The sequence below is a fragment of the Natator depressus genome, chromosome 6 (genome assembly GCF_965152275.1).
Source record: "Natator depressus isolate rNatDep1 chromosome 6, rNatDep2.hap1, whole genome shotgun sequence".
NCBI classification, from domain to species: Eukaryota; Metazoa; Chordata; order Testudines; family Cheloniidae; genus Natator; species Natator depressus.
Genome location: NC_134239.1, coordinates 17,393,081 through 17,414,730, shown reverse-complemented (window position 1 = coordinate 17,414,730; position 21,650 = coordinate 17,393,081). Strand labels below are relative to the sequence as shown.

Sequence of the window (21,650 nt, the reverse complement as noted above, 5' to 3'; positions counted from 1 at the left end):
GGAAGACACCACATCCTCTGGAACACCAGCACCATTCAGTGTAAACTGAGGAACTGTGTGTCAGGGCTGTGGGTTCTGAAGCACAAGTCTCTCCAAGTACATACTGCAGAACAACACTTTACACATTTGATCTCTAGAAAGCTCATGAGCCTGTCTTTACTGTAACTTGCTGTTCCAAATAACACTTAAAGCTTCTAGAAAGTATTGTGATTGGTGTCTAAAATGCAACCGCTTCTGTAGCTAGCAAAATGGGTGCAACAAAGGTGGGAGGGGGTGTCTTAAAATAGAAAACCTGCATGAACTAATTTCTGCCTGGGGGCTTTGATCAGTAGTTAAGAGGCTTCTGGCTATTTCCCACAGCCCTGTTTTAGGAGGAGAGAGCAGTCAGCCCTAGCTTCTGTTCACTGATGTGGTTTCTTGAAACTGCAATGAGGAAGTGGAGCACCTGTTGTGTTTGACCTCAGCTTGTTTTCTTTGTCAGAGTGCACTTTAGAATAGGATTCTGACTAAGGGGTTTTCCATTCAGAATATTTTTGAAATCTGCCATATAAACTCCTCTCCCCCCCCTTTTTTTTAAAAAAAAACAAAACGAGTGCTAACACACTCACTCAAAGCACTTGGATTAATTGGTGTGGGGAGGTAGAGGGGGGCAAAATACTTCGGGGTGGAGAGACAGTTGGACTGTGAGAGCAACACTACAGCTTTGTTATGCTCATGTCCTCTGAGTTTAATCCTAGCCACAATCAGCTACCTCCAGTCTAATGAAATCACCTGCCCCATAGCTATTCAGTCCTTTCTCCTCTCTTCCTCCCCAACTTTACCACATTTCTAATGTTTACAAATATCCCCTGCACTTGTTGTTGGGTCTCTTGTGGCAGACACCAGTAAGGCTGAGTGGTGGTGTGGTTTTGTAAGATGGGTCAACGTTCCAGGCATATTTAGGAAACCAGCTTCTGAGTTAATCTGTGTCTGTGCCCAAGTTGCCAAAAGGCTGGTGGCCTACGTTGCTCCATTCTCAGGTACTTGCAATTTATGAAGAATTTTATAAAATTTTTTGCTTTAATTGTATAGGTATTCCCAAAGGTGTGACACTGAAGTTCCATGAACTGTTCTTGTACACTCTATTGCACCAGGTTCATCGCTAGTAAACTCATGCTGGGAACAAGTTCAGGCCATCAGGTACTGAAGCTCCACCCTTTGGCAGTACATGGCTGGGATGGTTGTATTGCCTCTTTGTAGAAGCTCTATATGTCTTGAGCACCAATATTGTTTGGTGTAAAGACACTGCAGTATTCTTAACAGCGTGTGTATCTCAGCAGTCAGACGGAATCAACTGGTCTCTTCATTTAGCTGTATCTATCCACCTTCCCTTCATCAGACACGTTCTCACTGGCTTCCATGATCACCTCCATCAGCCCCACGTAGTCACCCTCTGCTAAGGAGATACCGGAGTCATTAGGTGAGGGACTCTCTGCTCTTCTCTGTTCCTCAGTGTGATGAGCACTAGCATTTCCATTTCCTGTCTCTCTTCCAGTCCCAGAAACCTCTATGGAAGCCTGGACTGGGGCACTGGATGTATCATCTGAGCTTGGACTAGGAACAGTGACTGAGTTCCCTAAGCGTGATCTCTCTAGCACTGGGGATGTCACAGGGGTGAATGAAAAGAAGAGGGGCCCACTGCCACCAGGGGTTCTCATGCTGGGAGTATGAAAGTTGCTAGGATTATCCGAGTTTGGGGTGGCTGCTGGTGTCATGTTCTCTAGAGTTTGCCAGGGATGTCGGCGGCCTTTCAGACTCTTCAAGCTCTTGAAGCTGCCCTGTTTTTCATGGTCTGGGGCCTCTGCTAGGAAGGGAAACTTGGGGCTTTCCGATACTATTGATTGAAGCCCTGGGCTCCTAACAGGGGCAACCTCATTCATTTTATTGTTCAACGTGTTGTTCTCTCCTTCCTCTACTGTCACCACCAGGGAGTCTGGGGCTTTTTCTCGCTCTCCTGGCCAAACAAAAGTTTCCTTAACTGCAGAACCAAGGGAGCTCTGGCTTTTGTCCACATCATTAGCCCTGGAAGGTGACAGGTTGGCAAAGTTGTCTCTCATTGAAGTTGAACAGGCCACAATGCTGGAGAGAGCAGGGGGCTTCTTGCGTCCTGGGCGCCTGGATGGGAAGATCAGCGGGATGGAGCTGATTGGTGTCTGTGGAGCGCTATAAAAGCCAGGTCTCTCAAAGAAGGGGGTTGACATGAAGGCATCAAACTCTCTCAGTTTTCGGTCTTCGTTGTCCCATTGCTCCTGTGAACTGGAGCCTGGGTGGGAGGAGTCTCCCTTTTGCTGATTGGCACTGCAGAGGCTTCCAGGTTTCCCTACATCCTGGTACAAGTAATGAGGGAAGGGGGACAAGGGGTCATTCCTCTTGCGTGGCAGGTTCATCCGGGAGGATGACCTGGAGAAACTCGGTGACTGGACCCCCAGCAGGCGGCCCAGATGTCCCAGCAGTGGTGTAGAGTGGTTCGCCTCCTCGTTCTCTTTAATTTGCTCCAGCGGCTGAAATTCCATCTCTTCTTTCTGCATGCTGGGAAGAGGCAAAACAGGCTGTTATGTACAGTGACTCTATGAATTCTGGATGGAATTTTCCTCCAGAGTGTGTAGGAAGGACCTTACTGAATGGACTTTTGCCTTCCACTAGAATAGTGAGTAGAGATCAGTGAAGCTAAGGGGGGAGGATTGCAGCACAGGGCAAACACTGGCAAACCTCAGCCTCTGATGTCTTCCTCTGTATTGCTATGGGGAACAGTAACAGGCACATCGTTGTGGACACTCGTGTTGGAGACAGGCAGAGGCATCATTACACACAAAGTGATGCAAACACAAACATGTTTTGACTAAGGAAGTTGAATCTCTCTCTCTCTCTGGGCTATATAGCCACAATCTCTTACCATGATTTCACATGCAAAGGAGGATTTGAGAAACACTGAACTCCAGCGGGGGGACATTTGTGGCAGGGGAAGAACTGCTGCCTTCCTAGAAGAGCATTGGTAAAGTCCAGAGATAATTCAACACATTGTGGCCTTGGGCTGGGGTGTAAATCTGGCCTCCATTGATAATTTCATGTGGCAGGAAAGCTTCACTCACCTAATGTCAAAGGTTGAGCCAAGAAATGATGTTCGCTTATACTCAGCAGTGGCTGCGGTATAGGGTGGCTGGGGGTAGGACTCGTTCCAGTACAGATCCTTCTCCATGAGGGGCAGATCCTGGTGCATGTCATCCACAGCAAGAAGGGAGACCTGCAGGGGATGATGGGAATGTCAGACTCAAGGGGGTAAAATTATCACTCTGCATGGTGCAGTACCTTCATTTAAGAGAACAAATTCTCTTCCCCAGAGTTTGCAATCTGACTAGGGAAGGGATGCAACAGGAAAGCACCCAATGAATAAGCAGCTGGGTTTGGTACATGGATTGTTAGTTACTAGGGTTGTTCTTTATGTATACAACGTTGTTTAAATTGGAGTGAAGGGGAAAGTGAGGGAGTCACTATTTGGAGTACGGAACGGTGTATTTTAGGAGGGATTAGAAGGTGGAGTTTGTTGCTTGGTCTCCAGTCGGAGGGAGACTGTTCTAGGCCCAAGAATCTGTGTGGAAAAGGCACAAGGTCATTGAGGGGAGAAGGGGCCAGAATGGCACAGCACAATGCAGCAGTGGGAGTGCAGTGAGACATAGACAAGTCACGTAAAGCCTTAAACATGAGCACGGGCTGGATAGAGAAGGACGCAGGAGGAGCATGCAGGGACACAGCCCCTCTCGCGCTTTCGCCAGCCATCATGTAGCTGGAGCAGCATACGCAGACAGTCACATGCTCAGTGGTGTGGCAGATCTTGTCCCATAATCTTCCATGCACGTGGGCTGGTTCCTTGGCTACTGAGGGAACAAGGAGCCGGGCTGCTTCATCACGCATGCAAACCCCCCACCCCCGACAGTCAGTGCCCCGCCCTAATGTTATGCTGTCTGCAGCGCAGAGCAGGAACCAGGGATGATAGAGATGAGGTGCCACGTGCCCTCTCTCCTCGTGTTTGGAGACCTGGAGCCACGAGTCTACTCAGTCCCTGGGTGCTACCCTATCTCCGCTCTCATCTCTGATGGGCCTGCTGTGTGGGATCAGGTCCCACCGTTACCTGAAGGTTCCTGTCGATGAGCCAGTTGGTTTCAAAATCGTCATCATCCTCTCCGAATGGGTTGATGAGCTGTTCAGCCACCTGCGCATTGAGAGCACATGTCAAGGGTTCAAACCCCCTTCCCGAGGGAGCAACCTGCAGGGCCACTCGGACCCTGTGCTCCAGCATTAGGCCTGGGAAGTACCTTTCAGCTACATTTCTTCTTCCAATCAGCAGCAGTGAGGGAGTTAAAAAGGGAAGATTAGCTGCCCTGTGGCTTCTGGGACAGTTAGTGCTAATGTGTGTTTGCTGTTTGCTGTGTTACACTGCATTAGCCTTGCAGCTGAGGAGGAGGAAGCCAGGCCTCCCCTCAGTCAGTCACTGCAACTCCTGGATTCAGCCAGAGGGATGGCCACAGAAAAATTCTCCTCAGGGCCAATGAAGCCCACTGCCTCAGAGCACTCACCAGCTGGTCAGGCCCCAGTGATAGGTCCCTGGGGCTTAGGATGTGAATCCAGATCTCCTGCAAGGAGGTGCACTCAGGTACAGGGAAGACCCTGGCAGTGCCCTCAGCCTCTGCTGGCCTAGATGGAGAAAGCTAAGCACTGGGACTTGAATGTGGGCCTGTTGTATGGCAGTGCTGGATCACTCGGACAGTGTGATGTCCCCCAGAGCGATCTGAGAAACTCCTGCCTGGGTCTGGAATCAATTCCAGGCTTCCCATGTTGGGGAAAGGAGGCTCCCAGAAGGTCAGGGCATGTTTCCTTGGACTCACCTTTAACCAGCCAGCATAGAAGAAGAACTGCAGGAGTGTGAAGACAGGCACAAACAGATCCAGCTCATGGCCAGGATACCCCTTCTCTGGGTCCAAGAACTGCCGGCCAATCAGGCAGGCCAGGAAGAAGCTGTAAACGGCCACCGTGACCACCTGGGGAAGGGCAGGGGGATGCAGTCAGAAACAGATCTCAGTTCCTAGCTTGCTTTCCTTGCCATCCTTCCTCAGATTCCCCTCCAACCCCTCCAGACTACCGCAGGCTGCTGAGGAGCTCTGCAGGACTGCTCACTCTGCGGCCTTTCTAAGACTGTGTTTCAGAAGGCAAAGCTGGGTGCTTCTCTGGACGGGCACTGCCCCAATCCACCTCCCTCTCAGCAGGAAGGTTTCTTTCTGCTGTAGCCATTTTTAAATGCCCTCCACCCCCTGCAAATTATTTCCCTGTTCCCTCAATGGCCATATAACTCTGGGGACAAGCTAGACCCAGGGACAGCACTGCTAATGCTTTGTCCCTCTACCGCACCGTCCACCTGCAAAGCATGTCTTAGAGGCAGTGAAGCCTCACAACACCCCCATGAGGGCCAATGTGGAAATTAAGGCACCGAGTGTTTGTGTGACCTGCCCAAAGCTGCACAACAAATCATCTGCAGAGCTGGGAAGCGCAATCTGGTCTCCCTCTCCTGCCCTCAGAAAACTTCCCTGAGTGCCCCATGTCTCAGCTGGGTGGCAAAACACTGAGGGAGTCTTGCCAGCCCTGCCCCAGATGCAGAGACCACCAGCTGGGTGGCAAAGTGCTGTCTTCCCTGCCGGAGCAATGGGTCTGTTGGGTTGCTGGTTCTTGGGCTGGTTCTGAGTGGAAACCAAGAGATACCAGTGTGGCCCAAATGCTGGAGGTTGCTAAAATTCCCAGCAGGGTGCTATCTGTAGTATTGGCAACCCCAAACTTTCAAAAATCATGAGTCTGGCTCCCGGAAATGATGGGATTGATTTAAAACATGAGGGGTTTTTATATACATCTATTTTTAATTTGCCTTCTGCTTTCTCAGCCTACAGATTTCACTTGTGGCACATTTTCAAGCTTTTCTCTACAAACCATGAGGGCTGGAAACTTTCTTCTTGTTTTTTTAATGCAAACTAAGAGTCTCATGCCATCTCCTGATGCCAGAAGCTGGGGCTTTCAGAGACAAAAACAAATACGGCAAGACTTGTGAGTTGGCAACACTGCCAGGTGCCCTGCCACCCCGCTCTGGACAAACCCCATGGCCTGGAGCAAAGCACCCAAGCCGGGATGGCAAAGCTTCAGGGGCACTTGTGGACATGTCTGGCTCACAATGTCTAGGGGAGTAGGGCCCTGGGTCAGGGGACTGTGGCTGGATATCTCTGGCAGAACTCCCATTGCAGGTGCCTGGAAGCAGAGAGAAACTGTTTCCATTATCGTGATTGAGGAGCCTGCATGGGCAGATTCTTCCTCCTTGAGTGCGTGACCTTCCTCCCACCCAGAAAGTGCAGCCTCAGCAGGCTGGTCTGGCTCGGCATTCTGGCCCTGGAGCCAAGGATCCATGGTGAATTAACAACCCCTGGCCATGCCCCATTATTAGCTGAATCCCTGCTCTGTACTCCTGGGACACGGCTTGAGCTGTGCAGTTCCCTGTTGTCTGTGGATGCCTAGTCACCCCGAAGAGCTGAACGCTGCGTGGAGCTGACATTGCGAGCGCAGGGCATTAGTGCACAGTGTGTGTGCGCATGAGGGTGCGAGCAGAGGCAGTGTAGCGCTGTGCCGTGCCCTCCAGGAAAGCATCCCATGGCCACCCATCGTGACCGAGCTCCTGTGGAACACCACTGTGACTAGCTGTGGCCTTGACATTCTCTTGCCTTTGATCCTGGTTTGCAGGAGAATCTGATCTGCACAGGGCTCTGAATAAATCCCCCACTAACCTTTGCCTTCACAGCATCCGGAACCGGAGTTGTTCCTCTTTCACAGCAGACCACACTAGTGGGAGTGAGCATTGCCTAAGCAGCTGTGTTATACAAGCCAGGGGGCTGGTGCCAAGCTGTCTACCCCGGCGTTGCTGCCAGAGAGCTACTGAACGGTGAGAGCGCCTTGTGTCCAATGCAGATAAACAGCTTTCTCTGCACACAGGGAGTGTCGATGGCACCTCCCACTCAGACCTTTGCTGCATTCTCCAGTGCCCCTAGAGCAGTGTCCTCGGGGCTAAGGTACCAGCATTGTTGAGCGGGGAGAAGCTGAAGCATTTCCAGGCTGATGAGCAGGCTTTGGAGGCGTATATATGTAGGAGGTATACGTGTGTGTGTGTGTGTGTGTCTGGAGTTCATTCATATGTATGGCGTGTGTGTGGGGACACACGGGTCACCCACCATAGGTTTGTCTATGGGTTGTCTGGCTGTGAATTGATGAGGAATGTGGGTGTGCATGCCTGGAATCGGTGCGTGTGTGCTGGGATACTGTGTTTGCTGCATAAGTCGGTGTTTATGTGTGTGGGTAAGTTTGTGTATGTAGGGTGTGCACTGGGGGGGGTCCATGTGTGGATATGGGGCATATCTGGGGGTCCATGGGGAGGGGTGGGTATGTGGAGAACCACATGTGTATTAAAGAGCCTTGCCTGTTTCCCAGCACATTGTGTCTTGCCGTAATTCGCCTTGCAGAGGCCACTGGGTGTGGCAGCGGCTACAGAAGACCTCCTGCACTCACCTGAGTGTAGACCAGCGGGATACTGATCCAGTCATACCCATAGAGTCGCCCACACTGGCTACGCAAGGTGTTTAGTTCCTGGAGTGGGGAACACCAGAGAAAAAGGAATGGCTCCCCTCCACAGAAAAGCTACCTCACACTCACACTCTCCCATGCTCCTTCCCCTCCAGACTCCTCCACCAAGGGAACATATCTCCCAGGTAGGACAGGGAATTCACTTTATATGGTCAGTCACTCCTGGGCTCTGCCCATTCTTAAATATTGAGCTTTCTGCCCTCCCCACCACCACACTGGAGCACCAGTGGGACCTCTGGCTTGTCCTGAAGGGACCCTTTTTCTACTGGAGTCAGGGCCTGATTCTCCTCTCACACCAGTGCAAACTGGGAGTAACTCCTCTGGAGTCAATGGTATTACACCCTTGTAAAGCAGGGTGAGAGAAGAGCAACCGTCTCCTCATCTAGAGTCCTGGGCTGTCTCACACAATTGCCGTTCTAGTGGACCCCACACTGCATTGGACTAATGTCCCATTTTCTCCACTCCATTGAGTGATAGATATGAGTGGGCACGTTTCCCATTGAAGTTAATAGAGTTACACCACGGATGTGATGGGTACAGTCTCTAAGCCCCACCTCACCCTCCCTGCTCCCCTGGGGGACCAGCAGGAAGCTCCACCCAGAGAGGAGGGCAGGGCTGGTTCGTTCTCAACATGCCCTCTGGCTGTTTCCAGAACTCACGTTCAGGATGCCCTGGAGCATCACGCTATCCCGGATTCTGCCCTCGTTCCGTGCCTTCACAGCCAGGTTCGAGAACCACACACAGGGGATCCAGAACTTGTTGTGGGGAGAGTTCAGGCTCTCAAACTTCTTGTGCTCTTCTGGGGTCATGAGGCCTAAATGGGCAAGAGCAGATGGGGGATGGAAGACAATGAGAGCCTCTCCTTTCCAGTCTTTCCTTGACACATGAAAAACCCGCAGGGAAAGGGAAGCCAGGGGTGGGTGTTCACCTAGCAAAGCAAATTGACCCACACATCAGGAGATCCCACGGAGTCAGGGAAGTTCTGCCGCTCACAGGCTGGCCCAGTCTCTTGTGGAAACTCATGTGCCTGTCCCCACATGCCTCTGGCCCTGCAAATCAGCAGGCCAGCTTTGGACCAAGGAGAGAGAGGATCCAGGGGCAGAGCCCTTAGGGCAGCAGAGCCTGACTGGACTTCTGATTGGTTGGGGATTGTGCCTCTCACAAAGTTTTGGCATGCACCTCTGAGCTCTCCACTGTGACACACACAACCTCCCACACCGGTTGTGTTCCCTGTCTAGAGGTCAGCATTGCACATCCTGGGATTGTCCTAAGAGTTCTCTCAGTGTGGAAAATCAGTCAGTGTTCAAAGGGCCAGGCTCCCACTGTCTGATAGAGAGCGGCTCATTCCTGCTGCCACATCCCCTGTGCATCTGATCTGGTAGCTCTTTACACCTATGTTGCACTCGGTGGCCCTTATTCCTGGGTCTGAGCGAGCTGTGATCTGTGTAGGAGCAGAGGGGAGAAGGGGGAAAGCTCTTAAGCTATCTTGCTTCTGTCCTGGTCTTTGGCCGAACCAGTCCTGGCAAAATTTTGAGTAGCCCAAGTAGTTCTAAGTGGTGCAAGCTGGAGTCGTTCCAAAGGGCGGAATATCTGTGGGGTAGGTCCATCTCGAGGCAGGGTATTTGGAGGCAATTACCCTAAGAGGGCAGGTTACTTCCAGAGTAATTACCCAGAAGGGACAGAGTATTGATAGGATGGGGCCCATGGGTCAGGGTATTTCCAGTGAAAGCATCTGTAAGCACCAGGTATTGCATGAGGCGTTTACACCAGAGGAGCAGGATATTTACAGGGTCAGTGCCATGTAATTACAAACTCCCCTGGAGCAGACTGCAATTACCCTGTGTACCTAGTGAAGCCTGTCTAGGTCTCAGAGCACTCACACCCTGAAACGTGGCGTCCTCTCTCCTTGTTCTCAATGCTGGGGCTCACTGTTGCTTTGTAAGAAGGGGCTTTTATGGAAACCCACTGGGGACAAATGTGCGATGCATTAGCTCTGGAATGTGTCATTCACGTCAGGCAGTCATGCCTTTTGAAGAGGAATAACAGATGTCCCACCCACGAAGCACCCCCCTAACAATATTGGACACATCCCACACAACTAAATAACCCTTGCAACACCCCTGATAAAAACTATTATCATTCCTTTTGGTAAATAGGAGGAATTGTAGATGGGGAAACTGAGGCACAAGACAGCTGTGGCTTGCTCACGGTTCCACAGTCAGTACGAGAACTAAAACAACCAAATTGCTGGCTTCCAAACTGCTGCTCAGAACGCACATTTGAATCATAGACTTTAATCACCGACTTTAAGGTCAGAAGGGACCATTATGATCGTGTAGTCTGACTTCTGCACAATGCAGGCCACCGAATCTCACCCACCAACTCCTGTAACAAACCCCTGACTTATGTCTGAGCTATTGAAGTCCTCAAATCGTGGTTTAAAGACTTCAGGGTGCAGAGAATCCTCCAGCAAGTGACCAGTGCCCCACACTGCAGAGGAAGGTGAAAAACCCCCAGGGCCTCTGACCACGAATCCTATCTGGTCGAGACCATTATCAACAAAAGGCCTTTAAAGAGATGAAATCTCTGACCACATCGCTACTGTCTGGGGTTACCTGCAGCTAAGCTGCTGTCCGAATTCTCTTTGCTATGAGCTGCTCTATGTTTGAAGTAAACCTGATGTTCAAGGTGCTGATTTGCTGACTGACAAAGACAAACCATATTTAACAAAATCAGAGAAAACAAGGTAAAAAACTAGAAAGCTGAATGAAAAGCAATGACCTTCAATGACCACCAGAGAGTGCAACAATCTGAGAAACAGGTCAGGAATGCCTATGAGACTTGCGGGTATGAGAGACTCAACTTTTATTTGCCTTTATGTGCTTCTTTCATCTGTGTTATTCTCTTAATGTGTACTCCCTCCCTCCCCTCCAACAGTATACAAATTGTCAGTAGCCACCCCTCCCTGAGCATAACTTACAATGCTTAATCATGCACAATGACTGATCCTGGGCAAAATCCATCCCAGTGCAGGAGGCCTGTTCAAGCCCCAGCACTTAGACTCATGCTGAAGGCTCCAGTAGTGCAGAGGACTCTGCTGGCCCTTTGCAGTGGGGGGAGCATTTCACCATGTCAGCGCAGCTCATGAGCAAACCTACAATAACAAAGTGTCAATGGGAGTAGGAATGAAAGCCATCCTGTTCTTCCCAGTGACACTACAGAAACAAACCAGAGCCTGCCACTACATCTTCTGATGAACCCTGCACTAAAGAGCAAGTGTATCCAGCCCGGTGTCCTCAGGAACAGCCCTGCAATAACAAATCAGGGTACACAACCCCAAACCTGCAATAACCAACGTGTGCGCACGCGCACAGTAGAGGACAAATTCATTGTGATCAGAAACTAGCCTTCAATTGCACTATTCCGAAGCTCAAACAACAGGAAAAAACATGATTGGCTAGGTCGATCTCAAAGATGCATTCTCTCCTAATGACATAGGGCTCAAGCCTGAGCCGTTCCTGGATGGGCTGGGAGTCCTCAGTGCCCCAGAAATCCCAGTGGCAGGTGATCAGCACCTCCAGCAGTCACTTCGCACCTTACAGGATTGTGCCCATAATGCTTATTGCCTGTCCCCGGGGCGCTTCTTGTCTGGGTCAGACAGATTAGTTTGGATTTCACAGATTGCCCCCCTAGCCCTGGTCTCCTGAGCCATGCGGATTCCAGTGGGTATCTCTGTATCCCGGGGCCATGCAGTTGTTGCGCCCACACCTCGACCCAGCCAGCCCTCCCAGGACTGCGGCTTCGCAGCTGCGCTAGAGGCGGAGGGGGACCCACCTGCTCGCACGATGTGCTCCGTGCTGGGGAAGCGCTTGTAGACAGCGGTGCTGACGGAGCGCAGGATCAGCACGCTGCAGAGGTTGCTGTAGCGCATCAGGGTGCGTCGCAGGAGGCGCCCGTACTCGTCCTGCCCGTCCACGCTGCTGGAGACCAGGTTCATGAGGCGGTCGGGCCACGGGATGCTCTCGTACTGACCCCACCAGCGAGACACCACCAGGGTCACGTAGAAACCTAGGGCGGAATTGGCCGAATGAGTCCATCCAGACACCTGCCTGATGGAGCGGGGTCTGCGGGGGAGGAGTGGCTGGCTATGTCCCCGGTGCATCCCACGGGCCTGCAGCGCAGTGTCCGGATCGGAAGGGGAAGCACCATCCCACTCCCCAGCCGCACACTCCTTACCCAGCACGAAGGACACAGGGATCAGCTCAGCATAGTTGTTGCAATACAGAGCCAGCTTCTCAAACATCAGCCTTTGGCTTGCATTCAGGATCAGCCTGCAAAGGAAACCCAGAGGCACAGTCTCGCTATCAGCCGCTCAGAAGAGACTTCACCCTTCCCAGCCCTGTGTGGATGGGAGTCCATGAGCAATGAAACCACTATGCTCCCTGACCTAGGAGATGTTCCATGGGAAACACCTCGCTTGTCAACCCAGGAGAGGTGTCCCAGGGAGCTCCACTCTGTCTTACCCAGGGGACGCACCACAAGAAACATGTTGCCATCCCATCTAGGAGATGTCTGTGCTAAAGGAAATGACCCAGTGGCCAGCTCAGGAGATACTTCCTGGCCTGCTGTGAGGCAAACTAGGGCTGCTGGCTCAGGTGCTGCAGTGAGTTTGTCAGGCATACAGTAGCAGAGACTGCGTCAGATGACCCCAGGCTCAGGTATTTCCACAACCCCAGCAGAGGTGCAGAGCAGAGCAGACGGAGTAACAGTGCTACCCAGCCAGGAGCTCTCCTGCTGCCTCGCAGTGCACCAGACTCCAGCTGCAGCCCCAGTCCCGCCTGAGCCCTGTCCTTGCCCTGCAGTAGCCTCACTCCAGCCGTGTCACTGACCTGCTCCAACCTTTCTTCTGCCTTTGGATCTCCCCCTAGCCCTTGGACTCTGGGTGAATTTAAATTAATTGTAATCTCTATTCTGATGCCTGTCATTCAGACTCTAACAGTAGCAAACTGGGAAGGAGCTGCTTCTGTCTTTATACAGAGCTGCTTTCCTGCCTTGGCCTCAGTGCCACCTAGATACACCTTAGCTCAGCTGGGTGAGCTGAGTGACTTTCCCTCCAAGAAACAGAGTCACAGAACACATGACCCCCGCACCAGACTCCATGACAAACTAGTAGCCCCAATCATTCTGTCTGCTCCATGAGAGACACCAGAGGAAATGCCAGGCTGTGCCATCTAAGAGATCTCTTCCCAACAGCACCCTTCCGGGGGTTATCCTCTGTACTTCCACTATCTAAGCCCAGAGAAACCATCTTCCTGAGGGGTGGAGATGTCCCCTGTATATGCACATCCATCTTATCTGCATTAATTTAACCATAAACTGCTCTTTTCTGGAAGGATGGGTAACCATCATACATAACTTACTTTCCCTTCACAGAGAATCCAGGCTTCTTCTAAGGAGAAGGGTCACCCTGTGTATATTTCACAAGTAACCTGGGAGAAACTGTAACCCCATTGATAATGAAAAGCTGTCAGGTAGTAAACTATATTGGAACGGTGAGGAAAGAGCTTTCCTCTCTTCACGTCTCAGCAGATCCAGGGAGCAAGTCTCGGCTGTTCTTGGGAAATGGAAGCTCTGCAATGCACCATCACTGACACTGCTTCACCAGGCTAGGACCTGTACTGAACATTTCTTGCAAAGTTCCTTTTCCCCAGTAGCCAGTATCATTTTCCCCCAACCCACACAGCCCGAACAATGGGCAGAACCTGGAGGGGTCTCTCAGGGCTCAGGTGAAAGAGGAAGCTTACCTGTAAGTGAGGCTGATGCTGAAGTAGAGAGTGATGAAGATGAAGAACTCGCAGTAGAGGAGTTTGTAGATACTCCCTTTCCATCGGATCAGGAGCTGCGAGAAGGTTCCCAGGCGGGCATCAGCTACTCGATTTGTGTACGTCACCGTCATCACAGAGCCTGTGAGAAACAAAACATGGAGACACTGAGGCCATCAGGAAACCTGCTAAGGGGGTGGAAGGAGGCTGGGGTACAGCAAGGGGTATCTGTGATGAGCTAGTAAAGGATTTCTGTGCAGTGTGAGGACACTGTCCAGAAACAGCAACACTAGGAGTCCTCCCAGCTGTGCACAGAAACTCAGGTTCTTCTCTTCCTGGGGACACCCCAAAGTCCATTTCAGGTAGGCCCAGAAATCCAATTCAGAGAATCATGCCACAGCCCATTCATCAAAAGCAAACACAGTCCAGAACATCAGGAAGTAGTGAGGCTGGCCCATATGTGCTAGTTGGAGGTGGGCCTGTTGAATTTCCTATGGTTTAGGTTGGAGCTGAGCCCTGGCTCTTTAATGAAACATCTGGACTGGTAGCCTCTGGCTGTGGAAGATTCAGAAGGACATATCTCTACCTGATTTACCATTATCTTTCCCTGATTTACCATTATCTATCTATCTAGGTGTTTATACCATGCCCATCACCTCAGTATCTGGGTGCCTGTAGAACTTGTGGATTTGCTGTCTCAGGAAAGACGAATCTTGCTAAAATAGACCATGTTTCTCATAATTTTTTCGAAGGAGTCCTCAAAGGATCCACTGCAAAAAGCCTGGATCAGACTGGTTTTGCATAAAAGATCCATATCCAGTAACCTAATCCACAACAGAGCAAACTTTGTTGCAAGCAAGAAGTCTGGCCAGTGTCCCAGGGAGAGCGGAGGGCAGTGGTGCTGTGGGGGAAGCTGATGGTGTGTCCAGGTCTCCTTGAAGGGACTGCTCAGGCCTTTTCTCTGAGAGATTCTTCCACTGGTAACTGGGACAGTTACCAGTAGAATCCATTCTGCTGCTGGGAGGGGGAAGGGTTTGCCAGCTTTACCCTTCCTCCCTTCCCAGGACAATGCATTGCTAAGGTCTCTTTGTGTTGGGATTGGTGTTTGACTCTTGCCATTCCCAGCCGCTGAACTGAGGCTCAGGAACAGGGAAGGGGCTCTGTCATTACTGTTATTCAGTGCTCCTGGACTATGCTGGATGGACAGCCATGAGCATGGCCAATGGCAGTGCTAGGTGCCCCTCCCAAAGCGCCTCTGTAGGGGCACGAAGGGAGCACAGTCTCCATTCAGTCCTTGGTCTCTCTTCAGACGTAGCTGAAAAGGGGGCAGATTGGAGCCAGTTGCAATGGTGGATTTTGACCTGTTCCCTGAGATCTGGGCTGGGAGCACTAACTCCTGTCACATAGACCGGCTCAAAGCAGCCACTCGGTGGTATCAACATTCAGCCACTAACTGACCTGGGCTAGGTTTATCCTGTGACCTAGTAGCAAAAGGCTCCCTATTCACTACCAATTCCTTGAGCTCTGTAGTGCCCCTTGGATGAGTGGCAGAACCAGCTTAAAGTATGTGAAGGCCGGAACGAGAGAGAAAGGATCACACCTGCTGCTCTGGCAGAGACACAGTGACTGGGACACAGACCTAGAGCCTGGGTGATTGGCAACTCTGGTTGGAGGGGAAGAGGTCTGAAAGCAGACTCCAGAGAAGTGATGTAAAGCCCCCGGGAATGTGTGTAAAGGTGGAAAAAGAGAAGACAGGGTAAAGGCTCTGAGGGGAGAGAGAAAGGTAGATAATACAGAAAGAGAATGGGGAAGAAGGGGAGAGGTAAAGGTGAAGACAGGAGACAGAAACAGGGAAGGGATAGGTTGGTGGAGAAGGGGAGGATGAGAAGAGAGAGGAAGAGGGAGGGGAAGATGAGGGGAGGCAGTTTGTTAAGAAATGTTTTAAATCAGGCTTGGGCACATCTCCAGGACGAAGTGGAGATAGTTTAAACAGATCAGAGAACAGCAAAGTGTGTTGATCCCACCCACAAACGAATGCTCTGGCTTGAATGCTCTGGCTCTTTGATGAGCACAAGTGGTGGGGGCTGGGGGTGGGTGGCAGTGGTGCGGAAGGAAGAAGCCATCCACATCTTCTTGCCCGTCCTGTTCCATTCACGTCAGCTTTGGGGAGTCCTCCTCCTCCAGTGCAGCTTGTCCAAGGAGAAAGTGTAAAGGCTGGGAAGGCAAAGGAAAGCTTCCTGTGGTTGAATTCTCCTCATACTATAGGTTTCCTAGCCTCTTGGGTAGTGGACCCCTTCTTTGAAGGATTACCTTTCCTGGCAGTTACGTCAGTGCTTGCAGTTTCTCAACATCACTGTTTATAGTTTTCCGGTGTTTATTTTATTAGACATTTCACTCTGCATTTCTTCTGGGGGAGGTTTCAAGACCAAGACATCTCTGGAGTATGTTCCAAAGCAGAGGAGAATTGGCCCCCTGTTGGCAGCCTCAGCAGAAGGCTGAGGCCTTCGGTCCATTGACTTCAAAGGGCAGTGGATCAGGCCCTAGAAATGGTCCCTGCTGCCCAGAGCTGCTGCTCAGACAACTTTCCCCAGCACTAAGTACATTGAGAAAGGATTTCCCTTGACTTTAGTGGGCTTTGCATCAGGCCTCTGGGGAATTAAGGACAAATGAGAACAATGATCAGGCAGGGGAGAAAAGCATGTATCCCCCCACGTGAAGGGCAGCACTGGCAACAACACAGTATCTGTCCTCTTAATGCTGGGCTTGGACGCAGGTGTGTGTCCACATTCTGAAGGACAGCACCTCCGGCAAGGCCATGTCCCCGACACCACACTGAGGGTAGCAGACAGCACCTCTTGCAAGAATGTGCCCCAACGCCATGCTGAGGCAGTGGATGATAGTGTATGTCCAGGTTGAGAAGGAAAGTGACTCCAGCAGCACAGGGGAAAGAGGAGTGAATAGTTTACAGTAAATAACCCATTTAACGAGCGTCACCTCTTTTCTGAGCATGAATTGCTTGTGAGCTGTTACAATGTTCTAGCATTTATTTGCTATGCTATTCACTGAACCATTATCAAGAAGTTGTCTCATCTCATAGGACTCTATGATAGTCAAAATTCAAGCTTAGTTGGTTAGTTGGACTGGCCATAGATTCTGTGTGATATTGTTTCTGTTCCTTGATTCGATGAGCCTAACTCCTAGAATCAGGTGTTTATTATGAAGACTCAGGTTCGTGAATTCCAGTTTTGCTGGTTCTTTTGGCAACCATCCCTGCCAGGAAGCTTGTTCCTAGGCTGTTGTTAGAAAATGAACACACAAGTTGCAAGAACACTGGCAGAGTGATTTCTTTCACAAATTCAAATAAAGGCCAATGGAGAACTTTCTGCTGTAGCTAGTGACAGCTCCCCCTAATGCTGAGCTGGGTGTTGGGTGGATGGGTCTGTCCTGATTTTGAAAGATAGTACAGCACAGCATCCCTGGACACCATGTGCGCATGCTGGAGACAGAGCATGCCTGGGGTAGGAACAGCAATTCCAGCAGCACCTCTCCAACCATAAATTAAATCAGAATATTTCATAATGAATCATGTTGAGGGAGGAAATGTGTTCAGGAAATGAAATCAGCCCCTCCAGTAGCACAGTGTCTGTTAATGGCACTGGGAAGCTTAATGACTAGGTGTCTAGCACAACCTTGAGTGTATAATAATGATAATAATAATTAATAAGAGAAGTTACACCACCATAAAACGGATGTAATGAAATATCAGTTCCGAACCTGCACGCCTCTATTGAACAGACTAATACAAGTTATACAGTTAGATGTGTGCTTCTTTTTTCAAATTCATGAATATTTATCCATATCTGAACCTGCTAGCTTTTGTCCACTTGTGAGTTCGTTACTCACCCCCTCCACACACACACACATTGTTGAATACAAGACAGTGTTCACTGCCAGCTGATGCTCCCAAACTGCAGGTGCCCTTTAAAGCATGAAATCAACCCTCTTCCTGTGAAATGGACCTGGAAAGCTGGGAAATCTGCATTGCTGACCATCTCAAAGACCAACTTGACCCTCCATCCCAAAAGGAACTCACACATATCCAGCGTTATTACTCTTTCTGAAGATGCTACTGCGTTGGCAGTATCTTTTGTGTTGCATTTTCAGTGAAAATTAGCTCTCAGCCCACACTGTGATACCAGAAACCTGCACAGCTGGGACCTTTGTCTGCCAAGTAGATAACTCCTCTTGTAATGCCCATTGTATGCGTACATTTTCATATATGTTTCTAGGACTTAGAAGGCTGGTTGCAACTTTAACTGCTCTATAACCTGCACACATATAGGTTATGTACCAGAAAGGTACACACACTTATATAGCTATATTGGGGACCTATTAGACAGAGCTGGCTGTGTTATGTGTGTTACAGATGCGCCGTTCATGTCTCAAAGCGCCCAGGGAGACTCTTCATTACATAACTCAAATGCAGAATAAATTTTTACCAAACATGGAAAACTTCAGCTCTTCTTTATGTAAATAATGGCTGTTTCCCACCTCCATCTAATTCCTCTGCTGCAGGCATAGGGCCCGAGCCATTTCCCCTGCTTTTCCCCTTTGCTATGGATGGTTAAGGTAGTTTCCCTGCCATCCTGCCCGTTGGGGTGGAAATATTGCAGGATGGGACTGGATGGCTGGCTTTCTCTGCCCTTTGGGGCTGGGGGATGCAGCGTAAGGTCAGTGTTGGGACTGGCATATCGGGATCTGGGATAGACAAGCAGAAAGAGACAAAAACACTCGCACCTCATTTACAGTGAGTCTGCATAGCCAGATACCCGGCTGCCCGGCGTTCTGTATGAGTGAGGTCTGTTCTCCCACCATCTACACAGCCACTGCCTGGTTACTCGCTGAATAGTTCTGGTCATTCCATTTGGATTAACAATCACATCCAGAAACTGATGGACATTCACACAGCTTTCACAGCCCTCACACAGACAGCCAGACCCAATCAAGTGTCCACAACAGAAAGATGGATGCTAATATACCATGGTGATGGGCACGGTATAATACTATAGATAGACAGATCAAACTAGCAGTCCCTGAGGGAATCTTTCCAGCCATGTGATAAAGCCCCATGGGGTGCGAGTACTTACCGGCACAGGCTTCCGGACTGCACGGGAGACTTGGGAAGTTTGGTCCTGCATGTGTCCTCGCTGGGTCCTTTGTTGGCACACGCCACCCCCCTCCTCCCACTGCCCCCTAGGCTCATGGGGGATTGAACCTGACAGAGACCGGGTGCTCTAAGGAGCCTGAAACCCACTTGGGAGCTGCAGCCGGTCACTTGATTCTTTAATCTCACTCCCATTACAAAAGAGACTCTTGTCTTTTGCGCTGTTCCCGTCTAATCTTCTGAGTAAGCCCCTGTGTGTTTACAGAGGCAGCTGGGGGAGCGGGAAGGCAGGGCTGGCTGCTTGGCGGCTGCTGCTAACTCCTGGCACAGCCAAGGTGGTTACAAGAAGAGAGGCATTTTCCTCTAATTCTTTCCTGTTTGGTTCCTTCCTGTGTGTCACGGTTTCAGAGGAGCCCCGGGGATTAAGAGGGGCTGGAATTTTTCACAAATGCTGTAAAATACCTCTCCCTCATGACCTGCATGGCCCCGCCATGGCCCATCTCCTACCTTGGTGTGAGAGGGCAGGAGGCCTTGCCCCTGTGGAGAAGGAGCTATATGGATGTCCACACCTGGCGCTCTGTCTGCCCCACCAACCCCAGCCTCTCTTCTAGCCTCCGATTCCTCCACTCCTGCACTGCCCAGCACCACTGGGGAAAGTCCAGGAACCAGGGGCTTCCCCTACTGCAAAGCCATTCTCCCCCTGACTGACCCCTGCTCCTCCAGCCTACAGAGATGCTCCTTGCCAATCCGCACTCCTCTCGAAGCCTCTTCTCATCCCTGCCCAGGGCCTTGCCACTGTCTCCTTCCTAGTGCCCACTTCTAACCCCTCATCCCTACTCCCTCCTGATGTCTGAGTCCCCTCAGTCCCTTCCTCTCTCCTCTGGCTACTCCCCTGCAGTCTTGTACAGAATCTGGTAACCCCTGCCACCCTAGAAAGCCACCCTCAACTCTATTTACCTGCCCAGCTGATGCCTGTTTCCCTCCTCCCTTTGCCTCTAAATCCTTTGGGTGCACTCACTCTTCCCACTCTCTCAGTTTCCTCCCCTCCAGTTCTCATGGGTCCCTGCAATCTGTGGGTGAATCCCCGCGGCATCCCACCAGCAATTTTCTTTTGTGGCTATATCTACGGAAAGGGGCGACTGGGGCAAAGTGTTTTAGTAGCAGCAGGTAATGAAGCCTTGGGTCATTCTCATTATCTGCATTGTACAAATGAGCAAACCCCGGGCACATAGAGGCTGTGACTGGCCCAGGGTTCCCCCACGGAAGAAAGATGGATTACAAGGGGCAAATTCATAGTCAGACACAAATGTGATGGTTTATATACCCCACACTGGCACTGAAAGGGTTAACTGGAGTTAGCGAGCTCAATTAAGGCACATGGTGGTGCCTGGAGGGTGGGCCAGGTCCAGCTTAAGATGAAGCCCAGCTCTGGGAGGAGCTGGGTGGTGAACATAAAGGGAGGAAGCCCTGATGAGAAGGAGGCCCCAGGAAGAGGGTGGAAGAACTCTGCAGGCCTTCTCTGGTGGCTAGAGAGTGAAGGAAGGGCCTAGAGAGAGGCAGATATTCAGTAAGCCCAAGGAGAAGCTTTGGGAAGGAATCTGAATGTAGGAAGGAGTCTGAGGGAGCAGATCTTAGCTGCTTGTCACAGGGTCCTTGGACTGGAATGGGCCTGGGTTCCCCCACCAATCCACTGGGAAAGGTGGTGCAGAAACACCCTGACATATGGGCTAGAAGGATTACTGAATTTGGAGCTGGGCCTCCTGGCAGAAAGCCCTGGGAGGTGTCACTCTGCACAAGAGCAGGAGAACAACCCACGAAACCCAGGAAGGGGTGAAGAGTCTGCAGAGGAATGACTCTGGGTAGGGGCAAAGTTATCTGAATTTTGTTTATTGGACTCCGTGTTTATGCCAGAAGGGGAGAGATTCTAAAGTGACCTAGTCAGAGGACTGAGAAGCGAGACCATGGAGGACAGAAATGACCATCAGCAGGGGCACTGGACAGGAAAGAGCTGCGACACCACATCTGGCCATGAGGGGGCACCCCTGCAGTGAGTGAACTGTTCAGCAACAAACAGCTCTGAAAACCGGCAAGAATTTGGAATCCGTTTTATTTTCTCCAGACAGGTTTTTGGAGCAGAAGAAAATTACCGGCTACAGAAGAAGCCGTGTTGTCTAGTGGGCAGGGATTCCGGGCACCTGGATTCTATTCCCAGCTCTCATCACGAGGTGCTGTGTGATCCTGGGCAAGCCTTTTCCCCTCTCACTGTGGCTGTGCAGCCCCTATGGTCTTACTTGTGGACCCTATGGAGCCTTGGTCTTACTTGTGGCCTCTAGGTGCTGCTCGAATACTACTAGCAGTAATGAAATGATTAATTGCCAGCGGTTACCACGGACACCTTCTAGTCTCTGTAAAGAGGGTGTTGTGGTAACCTGGCCTACTCTACAGAGTTAGGTTGACGCAAGGCAGTTTACATTGGCCTAACTACACTTCAATTTTACTCCCACCAACGTAGCTGCCCAGCTAGGCCGACTTAATAACTCCACCTCCATGAGCGGAGTAGCGTCAAGGTCGATGTAGTTAGGTCAACGCAGTGTCAGTGTAGATGCAGTGTTGCTTGTGTTGACTGTTACTGGCTTTCAGGAGCCTTCCCACAATGCCCTGCACTGACCGTACAGTCGATACAAGCGCTCTTGGTGAGGACACGCACTGCCGACACAAGGAGCAAAGTGCAGACACACACAAGTGATGTAATTACTGCGGCGGCTGTATGCCGACATAAGTTAGGTCAACTTAATTTTGTAATCTTCTGGCCCTCTCCCCTCTCCCCCCATATGTTCCCCTCCAGCCCACCCTCCTCCCTTCCCGGCTGGGTGATTTAGGCAGCCCCTGGAAAAGTATATGAAAAAGTGTCTCTGTGTAGGCAGGCGTGTGCATGCATGCGTTGTATGTGTGTAACAGACTGT

General features: G+C 50.8%; 1 protein-coding gene across 4 annotated transcripts; it reads right to left on the bottom strand.

Moving 5' to 3' along the window:
* Positions 1-1,235: 1,235 nt before the first annotated feature.
* BEST1 (bestrophin 1) lies at positions 1,236-13,657 on the bottom strand. 4 transcript variants are annotated; one of them, XM_074956878.1, is made up of 10 exons: positions 13,506-13,657; positions 11,938-12,032; positions 11,536-11,769; positions 8,361-8,515; positions 7,627-7,704; positions 4,920-5,072; positions 4,166-4,246; positions 3,129-3,280; positions 2,339-2,568; positions 1,236-2,302 (listed from the first exon to the last, which is right to left on the bottom strand). In XM_074956878.1, exons 1-10 carry the CDS (start codon positions 13,655-13,657, stop codon positions 1,347-1,349), a joined length of 2,286 nt encoding a protein of 761 aa, XP_074812979.1. In that variant the 3' UTR covers positions 1,236-1,346. The 4 variants fall into 4 exon arrangements, with proteins under 4 accessions (XP_074812979.1, XP_074812980.1, XP_074812978.1 ...); XM_074956879.1 differs by having other exon boundaries at positions 1,236-2,269; XM_074956877.1 differs by having other exon boundaries at positions 1,236-2,568.
* Positions 13,658-21,650: the final 7,993 nt, after the last annotated feature.